The following is a 24,437-nucleotide window of genomic DNA, read 5'->3' on the forward strand; positions in this document are numbered from 1 at the left end:
CTAAGGCATCACCCATCATCGAGTTGATCTCCCTTTGTTATACAGCAACTTCCCACTAGCTATCTATTTTACAGTTGGTAGTGTATATATGTCTATGCTACTCTCTCACTTTGTCCCAGCTCTCCTTTCGCCCCCCCGCCCCCAACCAAAGACACTTTAAAAAATTCTCCTTTTTTTCTCTAACTGTATAACTATACTGGCTTTAATATAAAATTATATGTTAGAAAGAAGGGCCTATTTGTACATGCATCAAATTTTTCTTATGGGAAAACAGGGAAGTGTCAATACATCAGTGCTTAAAAAAAGGTGAGAGAGAGTAAATCAGGGCTCTTTCTAGAGAAGCCTTCCAATTGTTCAACTATAATTATTTCATCTAAGAAAACCAACTGGAATACAGGATGGCTCTGTCCCACAGCAATCTAAAACACAACCTCTTTTAATGTACACACAGAAAATATATGTGTTAACCAATTTGGGAGAAAAGCAAAATCCTGGTTGTAGGATTCCTCAAATCACTTTTTATTCAAGTTGCATTCGGTAAGAGCATGGGGGCTTCAGAGTCCCTCAGGCTGCTCTTACATCAATGATCCTTTTTGGGACCAGGCTGGAGGGCTTGCATTCCATTGGAAGGATGTAAGGCTCCTGCTGTTACAGCAGGGAATTAACAAATGAGGAACCATACTTGCCACTGAAAGAATTCCGTACAATTTGAATATTTGGATAACAGAGACCAAAACTTTACCTTGATTTTCCATTTCTGAAATACACACTTTAAGTTAAAAATTTCTGTTCTGCAAATCTCCACATACTAACACATACTGTAGAATTATATCATGGTACCACAGTATCTTCTCAAAAGGAAGAGAAAAAAACAGTTCTTTGTAGGAGTCTCTCTTTTTTTTGTATCTTAAATGTCAATGATCACAAAAACTTCTGGCTTCTCTTCATTATAGACCTGCATTGCTGAATATGTTATTGCCTTGACTTCAGTTCCCTAAAGTTGCGGTTAAAGAAAAAATAGATAGGAAAAAAAGGACATCAAAATCAGAATCATTAACTCTAGCAACAACTGGCAGAAATTCAGAATTTTAATATTATTCTGAAAAACTCACACGAAACAATTAGTTATCAAATCAGTACAGTATTATCCACTGATCCTGTAAAAATGAGAGGCAAATATGCACAGCTGAAAAAGCACTGACCTGGAGTTAGGAGATGGAGCATACTCTAGTCCCGGTTTTGTTTGCAACTGGATACAGAAGCTGTCTGACCTCTCTGGGCATCAGTTTTTTCATTTATCAAATGGGTTGAATATAAGAAAAAAAGCTTTCCTACTGTTTGAGTCAGGGCTCCTTCTTAAGGCTTCTTCCTTCAGTCTAACCCGGGTCCTAGGAACTCGGCCTATTCCCTTCTCTGAATGGCAGTCAAATGCCTATTATCCAGCATCTCCATTTAGATGTCTAACAGGCATCTCAAATGTAATATATTCAAAAGAAAATGCCACTGTCATTTGTATTATAAAAATAATTTGTTTTCAATCCACATGGTCCCCCTCTACTGGCCTCTATTCTTTTCATGCTTCTCTCCCCGGAGGCTCCCTCACCTTCATTTTATTACACTGTGGTTGAAGAACTGCTATTACAGCCACTGGAAGCAAACAGGATTTCTCAGTAACCTCCACCTGACTTAGGTCTCCTTGGCCTAAACACAAGGGGTCAGCAAACTACAAATCGAAGGCCAAATCCGGCCTGCTGCCTATTTTTGTACACCCTCAGGAACTAAGAATGGTTTTTATGTTTCTAAATAGTAGTGGAGGAAATGTTAAAAAAAAATTTTATTGGAACACATCCACATTCATTCATTTCTGTGTTGTCCATGGTTGTTTAGTGCTATATATAATAGAAGAGTTGAGTAGCTGCTCTTCTATTGTTCTCTGCCCACAAAGCACAAAACATTAGAAGAAAAATGCCTACCCTTATTCCAACAGATTTGACTAGTAAAGAGTGAAGCCATACATGCTGGCAAATACTGAATCCGCAGAAGCACAAAAAGGAGAAGGTACTTTAGAGAACACCTAGTCCAGCACCTTCATTACAGGGGAAGATATCAAAACTTGAAAAGGCAAGGGGTTTTTTGAGCCCCACAATACTCTGTAACAAACCTGACCCTATAACCCAAGTGCTGACTCCTAATCCTCCAAATCAGATGTGTGAAATAACTGTGTTTTAACATAATACATCCAGACAGATCGTATTAGTCTGAGAAAAATTTAGGACTTTACACCAACTTATTAAAACTAGTAAGTTAACTGTCACATACACTGACTTTATGGTAAGGTAGTATAAAATGTGTTTTTGTTTTTTTGGTTTTTTTCTGTTTTTTTAAGTGTACAATTTGATATTTTTTCTTATTAGTAATATAAAATGTTTTTAATGGCTGGATTTAAAAACATACCTGAGGGTGCTTGGACAATGAGAATTCTTCTCCCCACCTTGAGAAGGAAAAGTAAAACATGATTAAGATTTCCAGGATCTAACATTTATTCTCTCTTTCCACATTTTAAAATAAGCCTTAAAATAAGCCTTATAAATGGGGTTAAGATATTAGAAAGCCGAAAGAGATGGAGGGGGAAAGGAGCTATAAATTTCCATTTGACTGTGAGCAGATAAGGCTGTTGAGGGACTTATTTGTACAATAGCCATTTCAACAAGGCTGATAGTCGCTCTTAAAAAAAAAAAAAGTGTCCTGGGACTTCCCTGGTGGCGCAGTGGTTGGGAATTGCATGCCAATGCAAGCGATCTTCCTGGCCCAGGGATGGGTTCGATCCCTGGGCCGGGAAGATACGACATGCCACAGAGCAGCTAAGCCCGTTACGCCACAACTACTGAGCCTGCACCCTAGAGCCCGCAAGCCACAGCTATGGAGCCCATGTGCCACAACTACTGGAGCCTACGTGCCTAGCGCCCATGCTCCACAACAAGAGAAACCACTGCAGTGAGAAGCCTGCGCACCACCCTGGCTCGCAGTAACTAGAGAAAGCCCGCACAGCAACAAAGACCCAATGCAGCCAATAAATAAATTAATTAATTAATTTTTAAAAAGTGTCCTAGTGTAGTGTACATAGGCAGATTCTCAATAAACATTGTTTAATGAATATTGGTTCATAATAGAGTAGCGTGTTCAAAATTTTCATTGTAGTCAGCACTATAGAACTAATTAAATAATATCTTCCATTGGAGAAAGCAGGTCTGAGGACCATAAATGCAAAATACTAGATTCTGTAACAGTCTGAACTTGGTTTGTATTTTATAACTTTTCAACAAATGTCCATGATGTGTACATGGAAGGCCCTAGAAAGGTACTCTCCTAGAACTTGGGAAGAGCATCCTCTCTCCCTTCAACACTAATGTGGCTAAAGATCACAGTTTAGAAATGTAGCAATAGTAGAAAGAGCAAAGTTTTAAAATTCTGTTCAACTATTTATTAGCTAAGTACCCTTGGACATCCCTGTTTTCTTACCCATTAAAAAAAAGGAGATAATAAGAGATCTCACTTTACAAAACGAAACTAAAAAAATTCAACACAAAATGGAAAAGATAAGCTTTATATAAAAATAACCTGCAAGAGCTGAGCAAAGGTTGGAGTGAGCCCTCGAGTGGCTGAAGAAGACTGGAGGAAGCAGCGAGTGCTGGGAGAAGAGCATAAGGCTCAAGATGGAAAATCATGAACCATATGATACTGTCAAGGAAAACTTAATTGATATTATAACCAGAAAAATTAACCAACTTCCAGAAGCAGAAAGGAATCTGCTTGAAAATGGATCAACATTTATCGGACTGAATGCTGCCCTCTATGGCTCAATAGCAAATAGTCTTTTTCGACACATCTTACATGTGACACAGGCTCATACAGCTGCTGGCTTACCGATGGCAGTGATCCCATTTCTGACAACACATATATCTTACAAAGGTTTTGTAAGTTTACCTTTGAATACAGGTGATTTGCATTGTTAAACCTGTACCTTAACACAAGGTGGATTGGTTGGTCTTGTTTTTGGTGGACTGTAACCTGTTTTCTTGGCTATCCCTGTGAATGGTGGCCTAGCAGCCAGATATAACTTAGCCCTGCTACCCGAGAAAGGAAACATCTTAAATTACTGGATTAGGATTTCTAAGCCTGTCTTTAGAAAGATGTTGTTTCCCACTTTGCTTCAGACTGGGTTTGTTGCGTACCTTGGATCTAGACAATATAAACTACTTATAAAGGCTTTTCAGTTACCTGAACCTGGCCTAGAAACTGTGACTGTTAAGCAAATCTGTACACAAAAACAAAAGTGTAAAAATAACCTACATCTAAGTATGAATAAACAGAGACCTGTAATAAAAAAAAAACAAAGCAAAACAAAAACCAAAAAGAACCCTAAAAGATATCACTAAATGACTGAAGAAACTTGGAAAACACCAAATCCAATCAAAGTGCCCTAATCAAGTGTTTGCAAACTCTGGAAGGAAAAGTGTAACTTGTTAATAGAAGGAACTGGTTTGGAGTCCAGGTGTGAGGATCTATAAGAAAGTTTGCATCAGAGTTCCCATCACCAAGCTAGGCTTTATGCAAATATCTGTGTCATCTATCAATGATATATTTTTTGTGCTAAAAATCAACAAATTGAGAATCCTATTTAACAACCCAAATCAACTTTGTTCTGACAAGTTTCTAGTCCACCAAAACTGAGGTGAACCCTGGCTCCTAGGTGTCTCACAAAGCTTAACATGTAAAGCCCTACTGGGATGCAACTAGTCTTCTGACTTAACATTTCTATTTGTCCTCCTGTCCACTGAGTTCACTGAAGAATATAACTTAACATCTTCCATGACCTGCTACTTAAAAGGTTTTGAAAACTTACCCAATTGACCGTAATTTGAAATTTCTTTGATCAATATTAAGTACTTTCACTTCCTAAAGAAGAAAAAAATTTTCTTTTAATTTTAATAAATGCTCATAACAGAAAATCTACCAGAACGTGTCTAGGTCATCATCTTTTCGAAAATAATAGCATAAAACTTCTCTGAAGCAAAGAAAACTAAAATGTTAAGTAAAATACAACAACAAACTATATATTTCAAGGAAATATGGTTTTTTCTTACACATTCTAGGGACATATTCCTGAAAATATACAATATAAAAATATGAGTCAAGATCATTTTTCTGTAAGATGCATAAAGGAGGATGGCCTAGGATTTCAATCACTCTAGGTTTTTTTCAGCTTTATTTATTTAGAGTTGACAAAACTATCAGCCTATTTTTATATACTATTGTAGGCACTTGAATTCTGTAGGCTGAATGACCCAGTTGGAAGAATATATGTAGTGGAGCTGGTAAGGGAGAGAATGGAGGAATTACAGAAGCAAGGAAGGCCATGTGTGTTAGGTAACAATGAGGTTGGAGAGGTGTTCCCTCTGGAGGTTGATGGCAACAAGTAATCTCCATCTGGCTTTTCCTTTTTCACATTAAGGAAAACTAAAAGCACCAATTTTTCAACTTAGGCCAACATGGCAGAACTGCTAAACTTCAAATGGGACAAAAGGAACATATGGATGGACATAAATATAGCTCAAACTTGGGAGACATAAAACATGCAGAGACAGTGAAGACAGTAGGTGTGTTCTTGTCACACAATCCTGATGAGCACCAAGTATATAAGAAGAGATCTAAATACAAAAACGCACATTCATAGGCAAACTCAGGTTATCCAAGAAGAGCCTATTGTCATTATAATTTCTGCAAATCATCATCTTACATATCTGGTTTTGCATCACATATTCTATTTAAAAAATTTTTTTCCCACATGTTCTATTTTAAATCACTAGTTTTATTCTAAAATGTGGGCTAAGAACCTATTTGCTCAGTAAAAAAGAAAAATTTTTGCTTACCCGGGGTATGAAGAATTCATCAGCACTGAATTTATAAAGCCACTCATCCAAAAAGTGAAACAGAAGAGACTGTAAGTCATCTCCTACACAGGATCAAAAAGAACCATGACAGTATGAAGTTTAATAATTCTCGTCTCTAAAAAACTCATTTGAATTTAACAGTGCAACGAATTTCTTAGGCTAGTTGAAAGAACAAGCCCGTAATCAATTTTGTTATTCTTACTGTGAGCACATACTGAAATTATGTAGAACACTGAACATCTATAACAATTTCTTCCTTGTGAATAAACTGGTTACCTTCGGTTTCTACTTCTACTGTTTGGAGGGGCTCCACTGTCCCAGTATCTGTCATATAACCAAACATGGCCATCGCACATTGCTCAAATGCTTCCTCCAGAGTATCTCCCCATGCGTGCAACCTAAAGAAATATGTTCATGCCCTGTGTAATATAATCCACTGCAAAGAAGAAAACTTGACAGGAAAGCCAAAATAAAATCAACATGATAAATATAAAACCAAAGGTCTCAATCAATTTAATGACAATGCAACCAGGTGCTTTTAAACCATCATGTGTATGTTCTAAAGGAACCAAAAGAGGAGGAGAAAAATTAAAACTCGGGACATCAAGATTAAAACATCAGCCTTCTTATGTTAAGCACATTATTGCAAAGGCATAAACTCCAGCTATACTCACTGGACATCAGCTGTATGATCCAAATCTGAGGGAGAGAGGAAAAAACACTTATAAGCAAGTAAACTTGACTTGCAAATCACAAGAAAATAACTCTAGATCGTTATTAAGAACATCATCCTTGAAGAGTAAGAAAATGTGGGTTGACCCCACACCTTTCACTGACCATTTAAACAAAAGTTAATTGCTTTGTTAAGGGTTATTTTTTAATTAAAAAAAATTTCTTCTAAGCATTTACAGTTATTATTCTGTTAATATTAAATAAATGAACTAATATTAAACAAAAGAACTAATAGTTACATAATATTAGCATATTGATGCTAAATTGGTTATTTTTTTTAAAGCCGAGATTCATATTTAAATGAATGACAATTTCTGGAAGGCAGCAGGGCCATGGTCTTTTAGGTGATCTAAAAAGTGTCTAATACATTACAGTTTCTCAATAAACAAATGCCATTTCCTGCCATTAGTTACTTTTCCTCAATGAAATAAGTATCTTTTCTAAATATCTCCTTGTGTGAATGACCAAAGTTCTAGAAACTACATCATCAAAGATATAAAATTCCAGACTTCCGTCTCACCTTTTCGTGAACAGCTAGCCAAATCCCAGACAAAACACGTTTTTATTTTTAACAAGAGCCAAGTTTTATATTTGTTGATTTCTTTCATTTGAAGGACTCCTCAAAGATATCCTTGGCCAATAAAATAGTTTTGGAAAGTAAACTCTACAACATGTATTATGAGCTTTTTCCTGATATTCTCACAGCAACACCAGGAGGTAAAAACTGCTCCTATAGCAAGTTCCCATTGGATCTGTTATCTCAAGATTTCAGAGTCTATTCTTCACTCTTACCCTCACTTCCATCAATTCTTCCTACTTAGGATCATAGAATATTCAGGCTAGAACAAAGTGTTAGAGCTCATTTAACAGAATTCCTTCAATTACAAGAAGAAACCTGAAATCCAGAGACTATGTGACTTGTTTAAGACTACACTGCTGATTCAAGGCAGAGTTGGGACTAGAATTGAGATTTTCTAACTTTCAGTTTAGTGCCCTTTACATAATACATATTCTGGTGACACTCAAGGTTTAAGCTCATCTCTAATTTACTCAAAATATTACTGTGGACTCAATACATTTTAGGCACTAAGGGGCTCAATGACCAGTAGAGATGACAAACAAGTTAAAAGAAAATAGCAGGTATTAACCCTAGAGAAATCAAAGTATGTGGCCACAAAAGGACATATCAGAATGTTCACAGCAATTTTATTCCCCCAAATTAAAAATGCAATGTCTGTCAAGAGAATGGATAAATAAACTGAGGGATACAATGCCACACTACTCAGCAATAAAGAAGCATGAACTACTGATAAATGCATTAACAAGTCTCAAAAACATGAAGTGAAAACTACAAAACTCTCAGCATCCAACTCTCCATCCAAACCGCCTGCACTAAGAGAACTGACCAAACTTTAGCGTGGCTTCTAGCAGCTTAAGGCTTCTAGCAGCTTAAGGCTGTGTTCCTAGGATCACCCAGAACCCACCATTACAATGCCTGCCTTAGAAAGCTCTACACTGCAGGAGAAAAGACTGTTGGTTCCAGTCAACACCTGACAATACGCCCTTGACCTCCCTTTCTTAGAGCATTTAGTAAAAAGGGCTTACAACAGTGAATATTTATCTCTTACAACTCAGAAGTATCTTTCTCAAGGACCATTCCTTTGAAATGTAATCATCAGGAAGGACTCCCAGTCTCTATGGGAGGACAGACTCCTAACTTCGATAACTGCCAGCTAGCAAACACTGCTGGTCCAATCGAATTTACAGTTTACACTGACCAAGCTTTTGTAGTTTTTCACTTCTTGTCTCTACTGAGCCCCTGCTCTCCCCCCACCCCTCTTCATTCTTCCTTTAAAATGCCCAATCACCTCTGCACAAAATCTGAAGGGAGCTCAGCTCCTTCCCCTGCTGTCAGTAGTTACTGAATAAAATCCATTCACCACATTAATGTCTAGCTGTGTCTGATACTGAGTCAAGAAACCAGATATAAAAGAATCTATACTGTGTGATTCAACTTATACAAAACTCTAAAGCAAAAGTAAACTTTGGTGACAGAACTCAGAGCAGTGCTTGCCTCAAGGTAAGGGGTTAGGGGACAAACTGGAAAGGAGCAAAGGGAACTTTCCAGGGCGATAGAAATGATCTAGAGCTTGACTGGAGTATTAGTTACACAGATGTTACCTGTTTATAAAAACTCACTGGACTTCATACTTAAGAGCACCTTTACTACATGTAAATTATACCTCAATTTTTAAAAGGACAGTTTAAAGAGACAATGACAGACTGCTATAGGGCAGTGGTTCTCACATTTTTTGGTCTCAAGAACTCTTTATTCTCTTAAAAATTATTGAGGACCCCAAAGAGCTTTTGTTTATATGGGTTGTATCTGGCAATATTAACCTAGGAATCTGAACTGAAAAAAACTTTAAATATGTATTAATTCTTTAAAAATAATAAGCCCATTTTATTTAACATAAATTATATATATAATTTTGAAAAAATAACTACATTTTCAAAAAAATTTAGTGAGAAGAGTGGCACTGTTTAGCATTTCTGCAAGTATTTTTAATGTCTGACTTTTCAATGTGTTACAACCTCACAGATATGCAGAAGGAAAAAGTATTTTAACAGCTTTAAAAAAAAATGTATAGGGGCAGCACAGCTGGAGTGAGGGAAAAATTTGTATATAGTCCTCCCTGATACTACACCAAAATTAGAAACTGGTAGTTTTTTAAAGGTTAGTTGCAATGCAGAATCTGAGGCTTTAACAATGAATTTTCAAACTCTGTAACATTAAAATCCATTGCTCTATCTTGTGCTTAGACCAGATTTTATCTGTTTTGTAACATCAAGCATTGGTTTTGGGGAAAATATCAGTTCACTGAATCATACAGATAATACTAACACATTACATAGAATTTTAAAAAAACCTATTTGTTAATATCACTGCTAATCTCATCAGAAAAGTCTTTCAACACTGGGAAACTGTCAAGCTCATGATGGCAGATACAAGTTTTCTAAAATTCTGATTTCTCTTGAAAGCCTGAATTTTAGCATTGTACAATATATATTATCAATATACCAACAAATATTGTATTTTCCTTGATGTGACAGATTACTTTATTTTCAAGAAGATATCTGAAATACCCAAGTCTGAATGACAATAGTATGTCTTTCAATCATTTTGAGCAAAAAGTGTTCTGTGAAAAAACGCATCACACAACTCAATTACAGAAGTTGTTTTCCTTAAGGTAATCACCAATACTTTGAGACACAGCAGAAACACTATGCATACTTCCCATTTTGTTACACAGAATACTAAAAAGGCATGTACTCAATGATTAATATTTAATAAAATTAATAGTTCTTGCCAAGTCATCAAGGACTTTTTTTTTTGGCACTGTGTTGCTTGTGGGATCTTAGTGCCCTGACCAGGGATCAAACCTGTGCCCTCAGCAGTGAAAGCGCAGAGTCTCAACCACTGGACTGTCTGGGAATTCCCTCATCAAGGACATTTTCAAGTAAAAATGACTTTTTCTTTTTTTAATTGTAAGTACGAGGGTGAGTCAAAAATCATCCACACACTGGCTGTAGAGTTTATTTTAATTAACTTTTAGAAAAGACAAATGTATCATTTTTCGACATAATCTCCTTGCTTTTTAATACACTCTGTCCATCTGTCAACAAGCTTTTGTATTCCCTCATTAAAAAATGTCTTAGGCTAAGCTGCAAGCCACGAACGCACTGCTGTCATCACTTCTTCATCAGAAGTGAATCTAGGGAGGGAATATGGGGATATGTGTATAAAAACAGTTGATTGAACCTGGTGTACCCCCCAAAAAAATAAAAAAAATAAAAAAAATAAAAAAAAAAAGAAGTGAATCTAGCTCCTTCTTGACAGCTAACATTTGTGCGCCCTTCCTTGAACTTTATCGATTCACACACACCTCTTCCCGACAAAATGCTTTCTCCGTACTGCACACAAAGTCTTTGATAAATAACGTCACCAGGTACACCTTCAGACCACAAAAAAAGAATCACTGCACGCTGCTCTTCTTTCGTGCAAATCACAAGTGGGGCATCCATTTTTGCTCGCACTGCAGTTGCATATGAACTGATGTAACATGTTCACACCTGCACAGCAGAGACTACCGAGACAAGTAGCCTTGTACAGAAAGCGCTGATAAGACACTGCGGCCAAAAGAAGTTTTAATATAACCAGAGTGTGGGTAATTTTTGACTCACCCTCGTACATGGTGGTCAGTAATACAATGACTACCAATATAGTTTGATGCCACTGCCTTAATTTGTGCCCAGGGGCCAGGAGTTTTACCTATTACTGCTCTTGCACCACCATTGCAAATATCAACACAGTAAAAAGAGCAAGTAACAGTATTATTAAGAAAGTAGTTTTAACTTCACAGATCCTCCGAAAAATTCTGGGGAAACCCAGGGGTCTAGAGACCATTCTTTGAAAACTGTATTATAGGAGAGCATAAGAGGTAAACTATGCTAAACTAAGAGGTTCAGGTAAGAATTCCCAAAGGAAATAAGACTTAACACTTTATGTTCCAAGAGACTAAGGATGATCTATATCTATCTGCTCACTCGTTTATTCCCAATTTCTGCTGTCTGATACACAACAGGTGCTCAATAATATTGCCGAATGAGTAAATGTAATGACAACTGAGCTGAGTCTTAAAGGAAAAACAGAGCTACAGGGAAAGCTTGAAGTAGACCTGGGGGTAGTGAGTGGCAAGAAATGAAGCTGGAAGAAAACACAGACTAATCTCACATTACATCAATGTCAAGATTCTGTACAAAATGCTGGCAAGCAGAATTCAGAATGACCAGGTGGGCTTTACCCCTGGAATGCAAAGGTTCAATTCTTAGGAAACAGATTAATGTAATTCATATAAATGTGTGGTCATCTCCATAGATGTAATCATGAGGTGTAACATCCAAATGTGTTTTTTATGGTTTTTGGCTGCGCCGCAGGGCTTGCAGGATCTTAGTACCCCCAAAAGGGACTGACCTGGGCCCCAGCAGTGAATGCACTGAGTCCAAACCACTGGACGGCCAGGGAATTTCCATAACATCAAAATGTTAACAGGATTTTTTAGCAAAAGGTCTTTCTGCACAATAAATTTTAAAAAGTAAACCACTGTTTATTTTTTCTCTCATTCTTAATTGCTACTTTTCACTGAATGTTTTTGTGGTATAATAAAATATATATTTGGTCTTTCTCCTTGGTTCCTGGAACAGAGCTATTGAAAGCCTGGGAATTAAAAAAAAAAAATCCTGGGAATTTTCTGAGTGCCTGGAGTGTCTTTCGTTATCCATAAAGAGCCCCTTCTGGGACTTCCCTGGTGGTGCAGTGGTTAAGAATCCACCTGCCAATGCAAGGGACACGGGTTCAAGCTCTGGTCCGGGAAGATCCCACATGCCTTGGAGCAACTAAGCCCATGTGCCACAACTACTGAGCCCACAAGCCTAGAGCCCTTGAGGCACAACTACTGAGCCCAAGTGCCACAACTACTGAAGCCCAAGTGCCTAGAGCCTGTGCTCCGCAACGAGAGAAGCCATCGCAATGAGAAGCCCATGCACCGCAATGAAGAGTAGCCCCGATCACCGCAACTAGAGAAAGCCCACGCTTAGCAATGAAGACCCAAGGCAGCCAATAAATAATTAATTAAAAACAACAAAAAAAGAGCCACTTCTGACCACACTTGAGTCTATGCTAATGAGGTGACTCAGGGTTGGGCCCATAAAGAGCCTCAGGATGATGAAACAATGATTGGGGGGGAGGGTACCAACAGTAATTTTTATGCATCTGAGCAAGCCCATTTTTATCTACATGTAGAGGGAAAAAAACAGTAAGAATGGCAGGAAAGGAGCAAGTATTGAGAGGGAGATTGTCCTACAAGATATTAAAAGATACAATAAAGCCTCAATAATTAAAGACGTGGCACTGGCACATAAAAAGTGAGCTAGAACAAAGGAACAGAACAGTAAGGCCAACTATATATCTAAATATAGGTAGGGGAATTCTGTATATGATAAAGATGTCATATTTCAATCACAGGGGAAAAAGACTGTTGATAAATGATTTGATAGCATCTGGAAAATAATTAAGTCAGATACTGATACTTAATTTCCACCTTACCCTAATCCTAAGGTATTCAAAATTTAAACATATATTTTCTGAAAACCATAAATGCTAGAAACAGGAACAATCTATAACTACTAACAAAAATATGGTTCTTACAAATACGAGCAAAAAAAGTCAAACACAAAAGGATTACATACTACATGATTCCATTTAGATAATGTACAAAAACATGCAAAGCTCATTTATGATGTTATTAGTCAGGCTAATGGGAAAAATGGGAGAGAGGAGAAAGGAGCCTGAGAGGGGCTTCTGGGATGCCGTAATATTGTTTTTTGGTCTGGTTACTAGTTACACAGGTGCTTCCAGTTAGTGAAAATTCATTTGTAATATGTGCACTCTTCTATATGTACATTATACTACAATAAAAGTTTTATTTTCAGGAATTCCCTGGCAGTCTGTGGTTAGGACTCCACTCTCTCACCGCCAAGGGCCCAGGTTCAATCCCTGGTCAGGAAACTAAGATTCCACCTGCTGTGCTACACAGCACAGCCAAAAATATAAGTAAATTTAAAAATGAATAAAAAATAATTCAGGCTCCTTAAAAAAAAAAAAGAGGCACACTCACACAATGCTAGCAAGAGCATAAACTGGCACAACCTCAATGGAGAGCAATTTGGCAATAATTGTTGACGTTTAAAACGCAGATATCAAAAAGAATGTATATATATGTATAACTGAATCACTTGGCTGTACAGCAGAAATTAACACATTGTAGGTCAACTATACTTCAATTTTAAAAAATACTGATAAAATGCAGCTATCCTTTGACAAAGCAATGTAACTTTTGGAAATTTATTCTACAGATACACTTGCACATGTGCCAAACAATGGATGTACAGGTATATTCACTGCTGCATTATTTCTAATAGCAAACGAGTAGAAATATAAATGTCCATTAACTAGAAATTGGTTAAGTAAATTAAGTAATTGTACATCACTGAATGTACACATAAGAAAATGTTAAGGATGGTCGATTTGGAGAGCAAGACTAAGGGGCTGGGGATCAGGGCTGAAAGAAAGATTTTTTGCTGCATACCTGTGCTACTTTCTGAATTCTGAATCATATATATGACCTATTAAAAGTAATTTTTTAAAAATTAAGTGAGAGAAAAATGAGCTAGGGAGATACGCAGGGTCCATAAAGTACAGAGCCTAGGATGCTAAGGTAAATAATTGTACTCTATACAGAGGACAAGAGAAATTAAGAACTTTAAGAGAGGAAGTAAGAGCCAGATTTGTGCTCCCCAAATCACAGCCACCTTTAGGGGTGAGAGCAGAACCTCAGAGTTTGCACTATACTTTCACATTTATTATTATCTCATTTATCCCTCACATGAAGGAACTGAATGCAGAAAGAGGTTATGTGATTTGCCTAAAGTCACTAAGCTAAAAATGGCAAAACCAGGTCTTTTTACTAACACGATACAGGTAAAACACCAAGTTAGAAGTTCCCTACTTAGAGCTTTCCGAGTCCTCTACACTAGGCACACTCTAACTAGCCTACGGTTGGAGGGAGATGCATGGGGGTGACAACTCCGCAAACGCTTGAAAATACGTTACCTTTAGAATTAACAGACCAGTAAAATTCCCATAAGATAAATGTGATTACGTATATACAGAAAAAGTTCAAGAGTCTGTAAATGTGGGAGCCCAGGTTTCCCCACTCAGACTAGCTGGCTTTATCCTTCAGCGTTCGCCGCTGAAGTACAGAAGAGCCTACAATAACAGGGCGAAACGGGAATGCCTGAGCCACCCTATGCGGCGAAGTTGAAGGTGAAGCCCGAAGCCCCCGGCCAGGAGAGAAGCGAGCCACCTACTCACACTCGTACTTCCGATTGACTGGAGGATACTTAGCCTTGATCGCCTTCTGTTCCTCAGTCAAATTGTAATCTCTAACATCCTCCCCTTCCTGCGCCATGATTGCCGGTTTGGACCCAAACTCTCAGCCCTTCATCAGCCAGACTTCAGCCCCGACTTACAACTTCCGCCCTAGACTCCGCCCCTTAACATACACCCTTAAAGGGCCAGGACTCCATCCTCGAGGACTGACTTAATCCCCTAAGACTTCCGTACTAGGTCCCGCCGCTTGGAGCACCTCTTTAAAAGTCCAAGCCCCCATTTTCTGGACTTATTTCATTAATAGTACTAAGAACTAAGGGAACAAATAAATTGGAAGACCTAGGAGAAGGGCGCGCTTGAATTAGACACCTCGAGGTCTGACTGAGGTGCCGACTCTTCTTTTCTTGCCGACTCACCCCCAGAGTTGACCAGTAGACCCAAAAACATCTTAGATTCCTCACCTAAAGTCCTACTTTTAAGGGGTCGCTAGCTTAACACCCTTCAAGAAAATGGCTGCCCCGAGGAGCATGCGGACTAAACCTCTCACGTGACGCCGGGCGGCGCACGCTCACCAACCCCGCGCGCGCGCAATCGAAGGAAGTCGGCTCGGGGCCGTGTGGGCGCAGGGGCGGAGCGCGCGCTTCGGCCGGGCGGCAAGAGGCTCAGTGCGTCTGGATAGGCTGTGAACGCGGCTTCCCCGCCCACCTCACCGCTCGGCGCGCTCCGATTGGCCAGTGTTGGCGCGAAGCTGCGCGAGTCGGCCCTCGCTCAGGGGCAGCAGGAAACAATAGAGGCCGCGCGCGCAGAGCGAGCGCCCGCAGCTTCCCCGCCCCTCCCGCAACGTTCAACCCCGGGATCCCCCCCCCCGGCTTGCCTGCTCGCCATGGCCGACAAGGAAGGTGAGGGTGCCCGGGCAGCCCCAGGAGAGCGGGGGGTGCCGGGCTCGCGTAGCGGCCTCAACACGGCCTAACGGTGAGCGCAGGCCGGACTCTGCTGGGTGCCGTCCCCGCCGTCGCCGGCGTGAGGAGAAATCGTCCCGCGGGGCGGGCTAACGGCGCGCCAGCTCGTCGAGAGCGGAGGCCCGGCGCGGCGGCGCGAGGGTGGCGGCGGGGGCACCGGTGGTGTTTGGTCCCTCCCCGCGCTCCCTGTTGGTCTGCCCGCCTCTCTTCGGTCCTCCCTGCCGCGCTCACTACCCGCAAGGGCCGGTGTTCGGGCCTCCTCGGTCTCCGTGCTGCTCCCGACGCCGTCGCCCGAACCGTTAACGGCGTTTGGCCGGGATGACCCCAGCAGTTCCTGCCCCGCGAAGCCGGGGAGCCGTGTTGGTGCCTGCGCCTCGGGGAGATGTAGACAAGTCTCCATTTCAGAATCGGGATTCAGGAGCCGTGCCGGTAGCTTTGGAAGCGCTTATTTGGTTTCCATTTGTGGTCGCTAACTTAATTTGTTTTTAATTTTTTAGCAGCCTTTGATGACGCAGTAGAAGAACGTGTAATCAACGAAGAATATAAAATATGGAAAAAGAACACCCCTTTTCTTTACGATTTGGTGATGACCCATGCTCTGGAGTGGCCCAGCCTAACTGCACAGTGGCTTCCAGATGTAACCAGGTGATAGGAATCTTTTGAACGTTATTTCATTCTGTTCTCAGTGTAGATTTCTCACATTGATTTTTCCCTGTTTTTCACTCTCCAGTCACCCGTAGCAGACACGTGATCAGAATCTATTGGTGACATTTTTTTTCTAGGCCAAAAAAGGCAGAATGTAAAACTACTTTGCAACTTACCTGATAAGAGAAAACATGTTGATGTCTTCTTGTTCTGATACTGAATTGAATAGCCACACTATAACTATAGTTGACGAAACAGTAATGTAAAATGTGTTAGCTTTCAGAAAATATTATCATGAGTCCAGTTCTTTCAGCAAAAAAAAAAAATTGAATCTCACAGTCATTGGTAGTAGCTGGTTAAAGCACAGGTGAATGTGACATGGTACCTGTCATTCAGAACATTTAAAAATTGTACGTGTACTAAGTAAATTCTTTCAAAACTCGGGTCTTTAGAAATTAAGATATTTGCGAATTGTGGTTATTTGGCTGTGTTTCAGCTCAACAAGTAATAGAAATTTTATATAAATATTATTAATAACTTAAGAATGAGCCAGCTACCCTTGCATTGGCATTTTTTTTAAATGGGGAAATCTGTCCTAAGTATGTTGTATGTTAATAAATACTTAGAAATTTAGAGTTGGAAGCCGCTTTATCATGACCAGGAGTTCGCATATTCAACTGATCATCAGAATTAGTTGAGTTCAGGATAAGTGGAGTCATTTCTGTCAAGAGTTCTCAGCAGTTCAGACCACTTAGGAACTTGTGGCAGTATACTTCAGAAAAGCTAAATGGTGATTCCAGATTTACTATAGTCATGTGCTAGATTATATTGGACCAGAGGATCCCAGATGTTGGCCACTCCATACCTACTAAATCATTCTGAAAAAGCTTTCCACATAATGTGATTAGCTAGGTTTGGAAAGCGGTGAATAAGACTAAATAACCCAAGGCTGAAATCTGTGCTGTTGTCTTAGTCGCTTTCTACTTTGTAAATCAGGTAAACTTTCTGCAGTACTAGACATTGGTCCAAATAGCCTTCTCTTTTTTTTTTTTGGTATTCCACTCAAAACTGTTATTTGTTGATTTATTTTTTTAGGGTGAGGATTACTTATAAGCAACTATCTTTAATGTCTGCTGTTCTCTGTGTGTGTGTGTGTGTGTGTGTGTGTGTGTTTTGGTGTTTATTCATATTCTTTTTCTTTAAAAAAAACCAAAAACATACAGTTGTAGTTTTGTAATATTCTTCTCTCCCTCACTTCCTCTGTTTCTTTAACTTTCTAAATGCAGGTATCCCCAGCTTTATGTTGACAGCCCTGTTATCTTTCCTCTACTTTTTCCATGTAGGATATACACACTTACTAACTCTGTGCAGATGAATTTCTATTGGTTATGTGTAGACTCAGCTCTACCTGAATTTTCAGCTCCCTATTGGTGTCTTCTCTGGAGTATCTTACTGGCTTCCCCAACATGACATATTCCAAACTGAGTGTATTTTTTCCATGGAGGTCCCAACCGAACATTTTTCTGTTGTTCCCATTGTTTCTCATCACAGTTGACTTTTGTCTGACATTTCTTAGATTTTTTTCCCCCTTTCTTCACTTGACAGTCCATTTTTAAGCTGTGGTGAATTCTTGTAGCATCTTTCCCATCTAGACCAGGGCTTCTCAAACTTTAATAGGCATCATAATCAGCTGGAGGGATTATAAAACTTTTTTTTTTTAATTGGCCGCACCTTGCAGTTTGCGGGATCTTAGTTCCCTAACCAGGGATTGAACCCAGGCCATGGCAAGTGAAAGCGCGGAGTCCTAACTACTGGACCGCCAGGGAATTCCCTGTGGAACAGGTTGAGCACCACAAACCACCCCACCCCCAAGTTTCTGATTGAGTAGGTCTATAGTGGATCTGAGAATTTGCATGCTGAAGTTCACAGATGGTGTTGATGCTGTCATTCCTGATACCACACTTGAAGAACCTCTGCTTTACACTGTTAAATTAATCCATTTGAGGTAACTCAAATGATGCTGTGCCCCTTAAAAATTTTCCATGGTTCTTTGTTCCGTAGAGTAAAGGGTCCAGAATGCCTTAAGCTGGCATTCAGTACCCTAGAGTCTGATTTTAATCTGCTTTCTAGTCTTCTCTCCCACTGTGCTTTCCCACATTCAAAGTCAAATTTGGACTTCGGTCTTAGTTCTGTTACTTAGTAGTTGTGTGATCACAGGCAAGTTGCTTAATTTTCCTAAACCATCTTTAAATTAGAATAGTACTTCATAGTGCTGTTATGGTGTTTAAATGATATGAGGTGTGTGAACTATATAACGTGGTGTCTGGCACTTTGTAACCTTCCCCTTTGCTTACTTGCCTTAGAATACTGTCTTCTAAAGCCCTTGTCCCCCTCATTTTGAGACCTACTCAAGTAACACTTCTTCTGAGAACATGTCCTTTATTCCAGAAGTAATCTTTCTTACCTAAATTTCCATATTCTTGGGTACTTTTCATTAGTTATATGTTGACTTATGTTTAAAGTGTTTGTGTATATGACTGTCTAATTGTCCCTGGTGTTTTGAGAATAGGAATCACATCTTAATCACCTTTGTGCTTCTGTAGTATTTAAACAGTTAGTTTACCTGATGTTATTTCCTTTCCCTTTTAATGAAGTAAATGTAATGAAGTAACCTAAAGTGTTAGTATATACAACAATTGGTTTCTTTCCCTCCAACTCCTTGTAAAGAGTGAGTAGTTAATTCGTATTTTATTCTATCAGGCTTTTTCCTCAAAGTAATTCTAAATATTTGGCCAAGTTAAGAAGTAATTACGAAATTAAGTGCTATGTGGTCCTTACTCTCAGCTCTATGGAAGATATGTGAAAAGTAGGAAATATGGCTCTTAATGACTTTTCTCTCGAAGTAATAGTGGTTATAATAGTGCCTTGTGCGTACGTGTATGTCACTGACTTCATAGTCTCTCTTAGTGTACTAATTTGAATACTGACCATATATTGCTATTACAGACCAGAAGGGAAAGATTTCAGTATTCATCGACTTGTCCTGGGGACACACACATCAGATGAACAAAACCACCTTGTGATAGCCAGTGTGCAGCTCCCTAACGATGATGCTCAGTTTGATGCTTCACACTACGACAGTGAAAAAGGAGGTAGGAATCTTAAAGGTGAAGGAGGGAATGATATATGGGTTGTATTTTTCATATCTCTGAATTATAAAAAGTGTGTACAGTTTGATAAACTAGCCTCTCAAGTTAGGAACAAGATACTAAGCTTTGGAAAGCCTGATTTTGCAGTATAGATATTAGATGTCAGAGGACATATTTAACACATACTTGGTTCTATACCTTTTCTGTAAACTTTCTTCTACTAAATTTGGTGGTGGGGAAATTCCTAGAACTGAAAGAAGCAAAAATCCACCATATGTTTTTGCTATGCATGCTTGCATTCTCAACATGGGAGATACTGCCCCTGAGGGAGTGAAAAGTGGTTCTCGGAGTGGGATGTGTGTGTGAAAACAATCTTATTCTACGAACTGTTTAAAGCACAGCTGTGGTATTAGAATTTCATCCAGGTTTCAGGAAAAATGTCTTAAAAGGTTTCTTACAGGGGCAATAATGAAAAAAAGATTGAAAAACACTAAGGGCTTAACTGTTCATGAAATACTTTTTCGCTTTCAGAAGAGATAGAAATGAATGGGTTTCCTTTATTGTTGTCCTTGAACTCAAATTATTACCGAGAGGTAGAAGATAGGCTCTCAGTATTGAAATTTGTGCTCTAAAAAATGAATGTTTAATGTTTCTTATCTTAGATTTCTCCTGATTAGCAGAATCTATTCTTTTATATAAGTTATTTTGGGTTCCAGTTATTTGCCAGGATTGTAATGTGTGAATATTCTTTTGATCATTCTGTATTTACCAGTAACTTAGGGTAATGCAGAATGCAAAGTAAGTTCTTAGGATAAAGGTCAGCAAACAGGATTTTGTGTCACTGACCCAAGTGTGTGAACTATAGGATATGGTTACTGCAGAGTTATTCTCTAGGGAGGCATCAGTGATGGCGGGGAAAAAACATTGAGCTGAAGAATCAGAAGACTGGAAATTTCCTGCAGTCCAGTAGTTAAGACTTCACCTTCCAGTGCAGGGGGTGGGGGTTTGATCCCTGGTCTGGGAGCTATACACATGCCTCCTGGCCAAAAATGCAAAACATTAAACAGAAGCAATATTGTAACAAATTCAATAAAGACTTTAAAAATGGTCCACATCAAAAAAACTTAAAAAAAAAAAAATCAGGCTTGAGACCCTGTTGTGCTGCTTACTAGCTGTGTGGTTTGAGGAGAAATCATTTAGCCTCTCTCAGCCTTTCCTTCTTATTAAATAAAGATAATTGTCTTTAAATAGGACTTTTGGTTATTTAGACATAAAGCAAATGTTCTGATTGATAATGTAATAAATCATCTTTAAAAATCAAAGCAAAGGACTTCCTAGGTGGCGCAGTGGTAAAGAATCCGCCTGCCAAGGCAGGGGACACAGGTTCGAGCCCTGCCCTGGGAAGATTCCACATGCCATGGAGCAACTAAGCCCATGCGCCACAACTAAAAAAAAAGAAAAAAAATCAAAGCAAGGGGGGCTTCCTAGGTGGTGCAGTGGTTGAGAATCCTCCTGCCAATGCAGGGGACATGGGTTCAATCCCTGCTCCAAGAAGATCCCACATGCTGCGGAGCAACTAAGCCTGTGCGCCACAACTATTGAGCCTGTGCTCTAGAGCCCGTGAGCCACAACTATTGAGCCCATGTGCTGCAACTACTGAAGCCCATGCGCCTAGAGCCTGTGCTCCGCAACAAGAGAAGCCATGGCAATGAGGAGCCCGCGCACCACAACGAAGAGTAGCCCCTACTCACTGCAACTAAAAAGAAAGCCTGCACACAGCAAAAAAAGACCCAACACAGCCAATAAAATAAATAAATTAAAAAAAAAAAAATCAAAGCAAGGAATTCCCTGGCGGTCCAATGGTTAGGACTCCATGCTCTCACCTTGGGGGCCCTAGGTTGAATCCCTGGTTAGGGAACTAAGATTATGCAAGTTAGTGCAGCACAGCCCCCCCCACCCCCCAAAATTGAAGCAAATATAAAATAATGCCAACTCCCTCCCCCCATAAATCTGTTCCTTCTGGATCACAGTTAAATTGATGGTTTTCTGAATGGTTTATCCCATTTGTTGGCTCACCCACTCAACGAATATGTTAAGTACTTACTGTGTGCCAGGCAGTTTTTCTTGGTACTGGGAATCCAGCATAAAATATACTTTCCTGGCCTGATGTATCTCAGACATCTTTCTGTGTTAGCATAAGGAGATGTGCCTCCTTTTGATGGCTGTATACTATGCTGTAATTAACCATCCCTCAGTTAACATTTAAGTGGTTTCCAGTCTTTTGGCTATAGAAACAGTTCTTGTACATATCTCTTGCATAGTTTTGCCATAGAATAAGTATCTAAGTGGAACACTAATGGGAAGAACATTTTCAATTATAACTGGTACTAAGTTGCCCTTCAAGAAAGATTCACAATTTCACCAATAGCAAATATATTGATGTCTGTTTCTGCATGCCTTTGCCAACATTGAAGGTAATACTACACTTATTTCTTTTGCCTTTTTTTATTTTTATTTTTTTTAATTTTTTAATTTTTTATGGCTGTGCAGCATGGCTTGAGGGCTCTTAATTCCCTTTCCAGAGATGGAATCCACGCCCTCCACAGTGAACCTGTGGAGTCCTAACCAGTGGACCTCCAGGGAATTCCCTGCTTTGGTTTTTTTAAGTTATTCGTGATGTTGGACTTATTTTAAAATATTTGTATTATGTCTGTCTCTCTCTTGAGTTGCCTATTTATGTTTTTTACTCATTTATTCTTTTCATTTATCTCTATATAGAAGATGTCATCCCTAACAAGTTATAATTTTTTCCCTGTTTATTTTATAATCCTGAGTCCTGTTTATTCTAGAAGCTGTGAATTTTTATTGATTGATTGATTGATTGGCTGCCTTGGGTCTTTGTTACTGCACATGGGTTTTCTCTAGTTGTGGCAAGCAGGGGGCTACTCTTTGTTTTGGTGCACGGCTTCTCATTGTGGTGGCTTCTCTTGCGGAGCACAGGCTCTAGGTGCGTGGGCTTCAGTAGTTGTGGCACGTGGGCTTAGTTGTTCCACAGCATGTGGGATCTTCCCCGACCAGGGATTGAACCCATGTCCCCTGCATTGGCAGGTGGATTCTTAACTACTGTGCCACCAACGAAGTCCCGCTGTGCTTTTTTTTTTTTTTTTTTTTTTTTCTGAAAAGCCGTAACAGCATTACAACTACACTTTATTATATGCTGAGACAGTTACTGGGTTTTGTACAGATGTATATTACATGTATAATTATACCATAACCGCTGTGCATTTTTAATTATCTGACTTTCCTCTGGTGCCCTTCAGATTTCGTCATTCATTGAAAGGCCTTCACCATTCCAAGATTTTAAAATAGTTAGCTGTTGTTTTCTGGTACTTCTATGTTTCTACCATTAAAATTTTAATCTTTCTTGTATTTGTTTTGGTTTTCGGGATGAAATAGGAATCCAAGCTGTTTTCTAGGTGGTTAGCAATATTTTTTTTAATGTCATTTGCTGATTAATCCATTTTCTTCACTGTTTTTGTTGTTTTAAGTATAGTTGATTTACAATGTTGTGTTAGTTTCAGGTGTTCAGCATAGTGGTTCATTGGTTGGTTGGTTTGGGGTTTTGGGTTTTTTGGTTTTGGTTTTGGGTTTTTTTCATATTCCATTATCAGTTACTACAAGATACTGAGTATAATTCCTTGTGCTATACAATAAATCCTTGTTGTTTATCTATTTTATGTATAGTAGTTTGTATCTCTTTATCCCATACCCCAGTGGTCCCCAACCTTTTTGGCATCAGGGACCGGTTTCGTGGAAGACAATTTTTCTATTGAGGGGGAGGGTGTCAGGTGCCAGGCGGTAAAGTGAGCGATGCGCAGGGGGTGGTTCAGGCGGTAATGTCAGTGATGGTTCAGGCGGTAATGATAATAGGAGCGATGGGGAGCGGCAGATGAAGCTTTATTTGCTTACCTCCTGCTGTGTGGCCCAGTTCCTCACGGCTGCAGACCAGTACCAGTCTGGGGGTTGGGGACCCCTGCCATACTCCTAGTTTATCCTTCTCCCCCCCCAGCCCCTCCCTGTTGGTAACCATAAGTTTGTTTTCTATGTCTGTGAGTCTCCTTCTGTTTTGTATATAGATTCATTTGTATTATTTTTTTAGATTCCACATATAAGTCTTCACCAGTTTTTGAAATGGCATCTTTTAACATATACACTGCAGTCTTTTTCTGGGAACTGAGTTTTTTGAGTGGCATGAAACCAATTCACTTTTATGTTCTGATGATACCTTTATTCTCCTTACTAATACTTAATAATAGAGGAACTATGAAAAATACCAGTAATATGTATGATATATTTGTATGACTGTGTAGATCAGCCTATTTAATCCTCACAAGGAAACCGATACTTACAGTTGTTTTGTAACTTGCCCTAAGGTTAAAAAGCATATCAGCTCCCATTCCTTCCTTTTTGCTTGCTTTTACCTCTCCTTCCTCCTTCAAATCATCCTCGGATGACTGGACAAGCTTGGTGCTTAAAGCGGGGCAGGTGCTCTCTCCATATGGTCTCGACAGTGGTGAAAGTAGGTGCATACTAATGTTTCTTAAAGCTTCTTGGGTGGTTGTTAGATAGCTTCCTAGTATCTCCTTGCTCTCAGATTAAATGTCCTGGGCTCTCAGATTGAACTATTATAATTGATTACCATCTACTTGACCCCACTTGGTTTGAGGTACTTAGTGGCAGACAACTTCAAAAGATCATTGAACTTTTAAAGCAAAAGAACTGAAAACTGGCTTAGGCTTGTTTTGACATTAAAAAGAATTTGTGTGTTTATATTAGATTCAGTCTGACTGTGGTCACATTTTAAGCCCTGAAAGTAGATTGGGCTTAAAATTTTACTTCACACTGTTACCAGGATCTTCAAATATCAAAAGGTTTATTTTTAGCAACTTATTGGGGGGGGGAGTTATTTTTGTTTTTAAGTAATCTTTAG

At 39.3% G+C, this 24,437-nt stretch overlaps 2 protein-coding genes and 1 pseudogene across 14 annotated transcripts in view; 2 read left to right on the forward strand and 1 right to left on the reverse strand.

Moving 5' to 3' along the window:
- ZBTB8OS (zinc finger and BTB domain containing 8 opposite strand) lies at positions 1-15,768 on the reverse strand. Of its 11 annotated transcripts, none has more exons than XM_057704122.1 (8): positions 15,156-15,212; positions 7,204-7,314; positions 6,626-6,650; positions 6,228-6,349; positions 5,931-6,013; positions 4,904-4,956; positions 2,455-2,491; positions 1-994 (listed from the first exon to the last, which is right to left on the reverse strand). In XM_057704122.1, exons 2-8 carry the CDS (start codon positions 7,289-7,291, stop codon positions 908-910), a joined length of 495 nt encoding a protein of 164 aa, XP_057560105.1. In that variant the 5' UTR covers positions 7,292-7,314; positions 15,156-15,212; the 3' UTR covers positions 1-907. The 11 variants fall into 11 exon arrangements, with proteins under 11 accessions (XP_057560105.1, XP_057560108.1, XP_057560103.1 ...); XM_057704125.1 differs by lacking the exons at positions 7,204-7,314; positions 15,156-15,212 and adding exons at positions 1,203-1,275; positions 14,677-15,003; XM_057704120.1 differs by lacking the exon at positions 15,156-15,212 and adding an exon at positions 14,677-14,996 and having other exon boundaries at positions 7,204-10,459.
- On the forward strand, positions 3,714-4,768 carry LOC130856688 (transmembrane protein 126A-like; annotated as a pseudogene).
- RBBP4 (RB binding protein 4, chromatin remodeling factor) overlaps positions 15,442-24,437 on the forward strand; it is an 18,375-nt gene continuing 9,379 nt past the window's right edge. For 2 of the 3 annotated variants that reach the window (XM_057704094.1, XM_057704112.1), the window contains exons 1-3: positions 15,442-15,593; positions 16,151-16,298; positions 19,305-19,450. In XM_057704094.1, coding sequence (XP_057560077.1) covers positions 15,578-15,593; positions 16,151-16,298; positions 19,305-19,450 — 310 coding nt within the window. In that variant the 5' untranslated portion in view covers positions 15,442-15,577. Of the gene's footprint in view, positions 15,667-16,150; positions 16,299-19,304; positions 19,451-24,437 lie in introns of all 3 variants that reach the window. The other variant, XM_057704101.1, reaches the window with a different exon arrangement.

This window comes from Hippopotamus amphibius, chromosome 1, assembly GCF_030028045.1.
Source record: "Hippopotamus amphibius kiboko isolate mHipAmp2 chromosome 1, mHipAmp2.hap2, whole genome shotgun sequence".
In the NCBI taxonomy this organism is placed as follows: Eukaryota; Metazoa; Chordata; class Mammalia; order Artiodactyla; family Hippopotamidae; genus Hippopotamus; species Hippopotamus amphibius.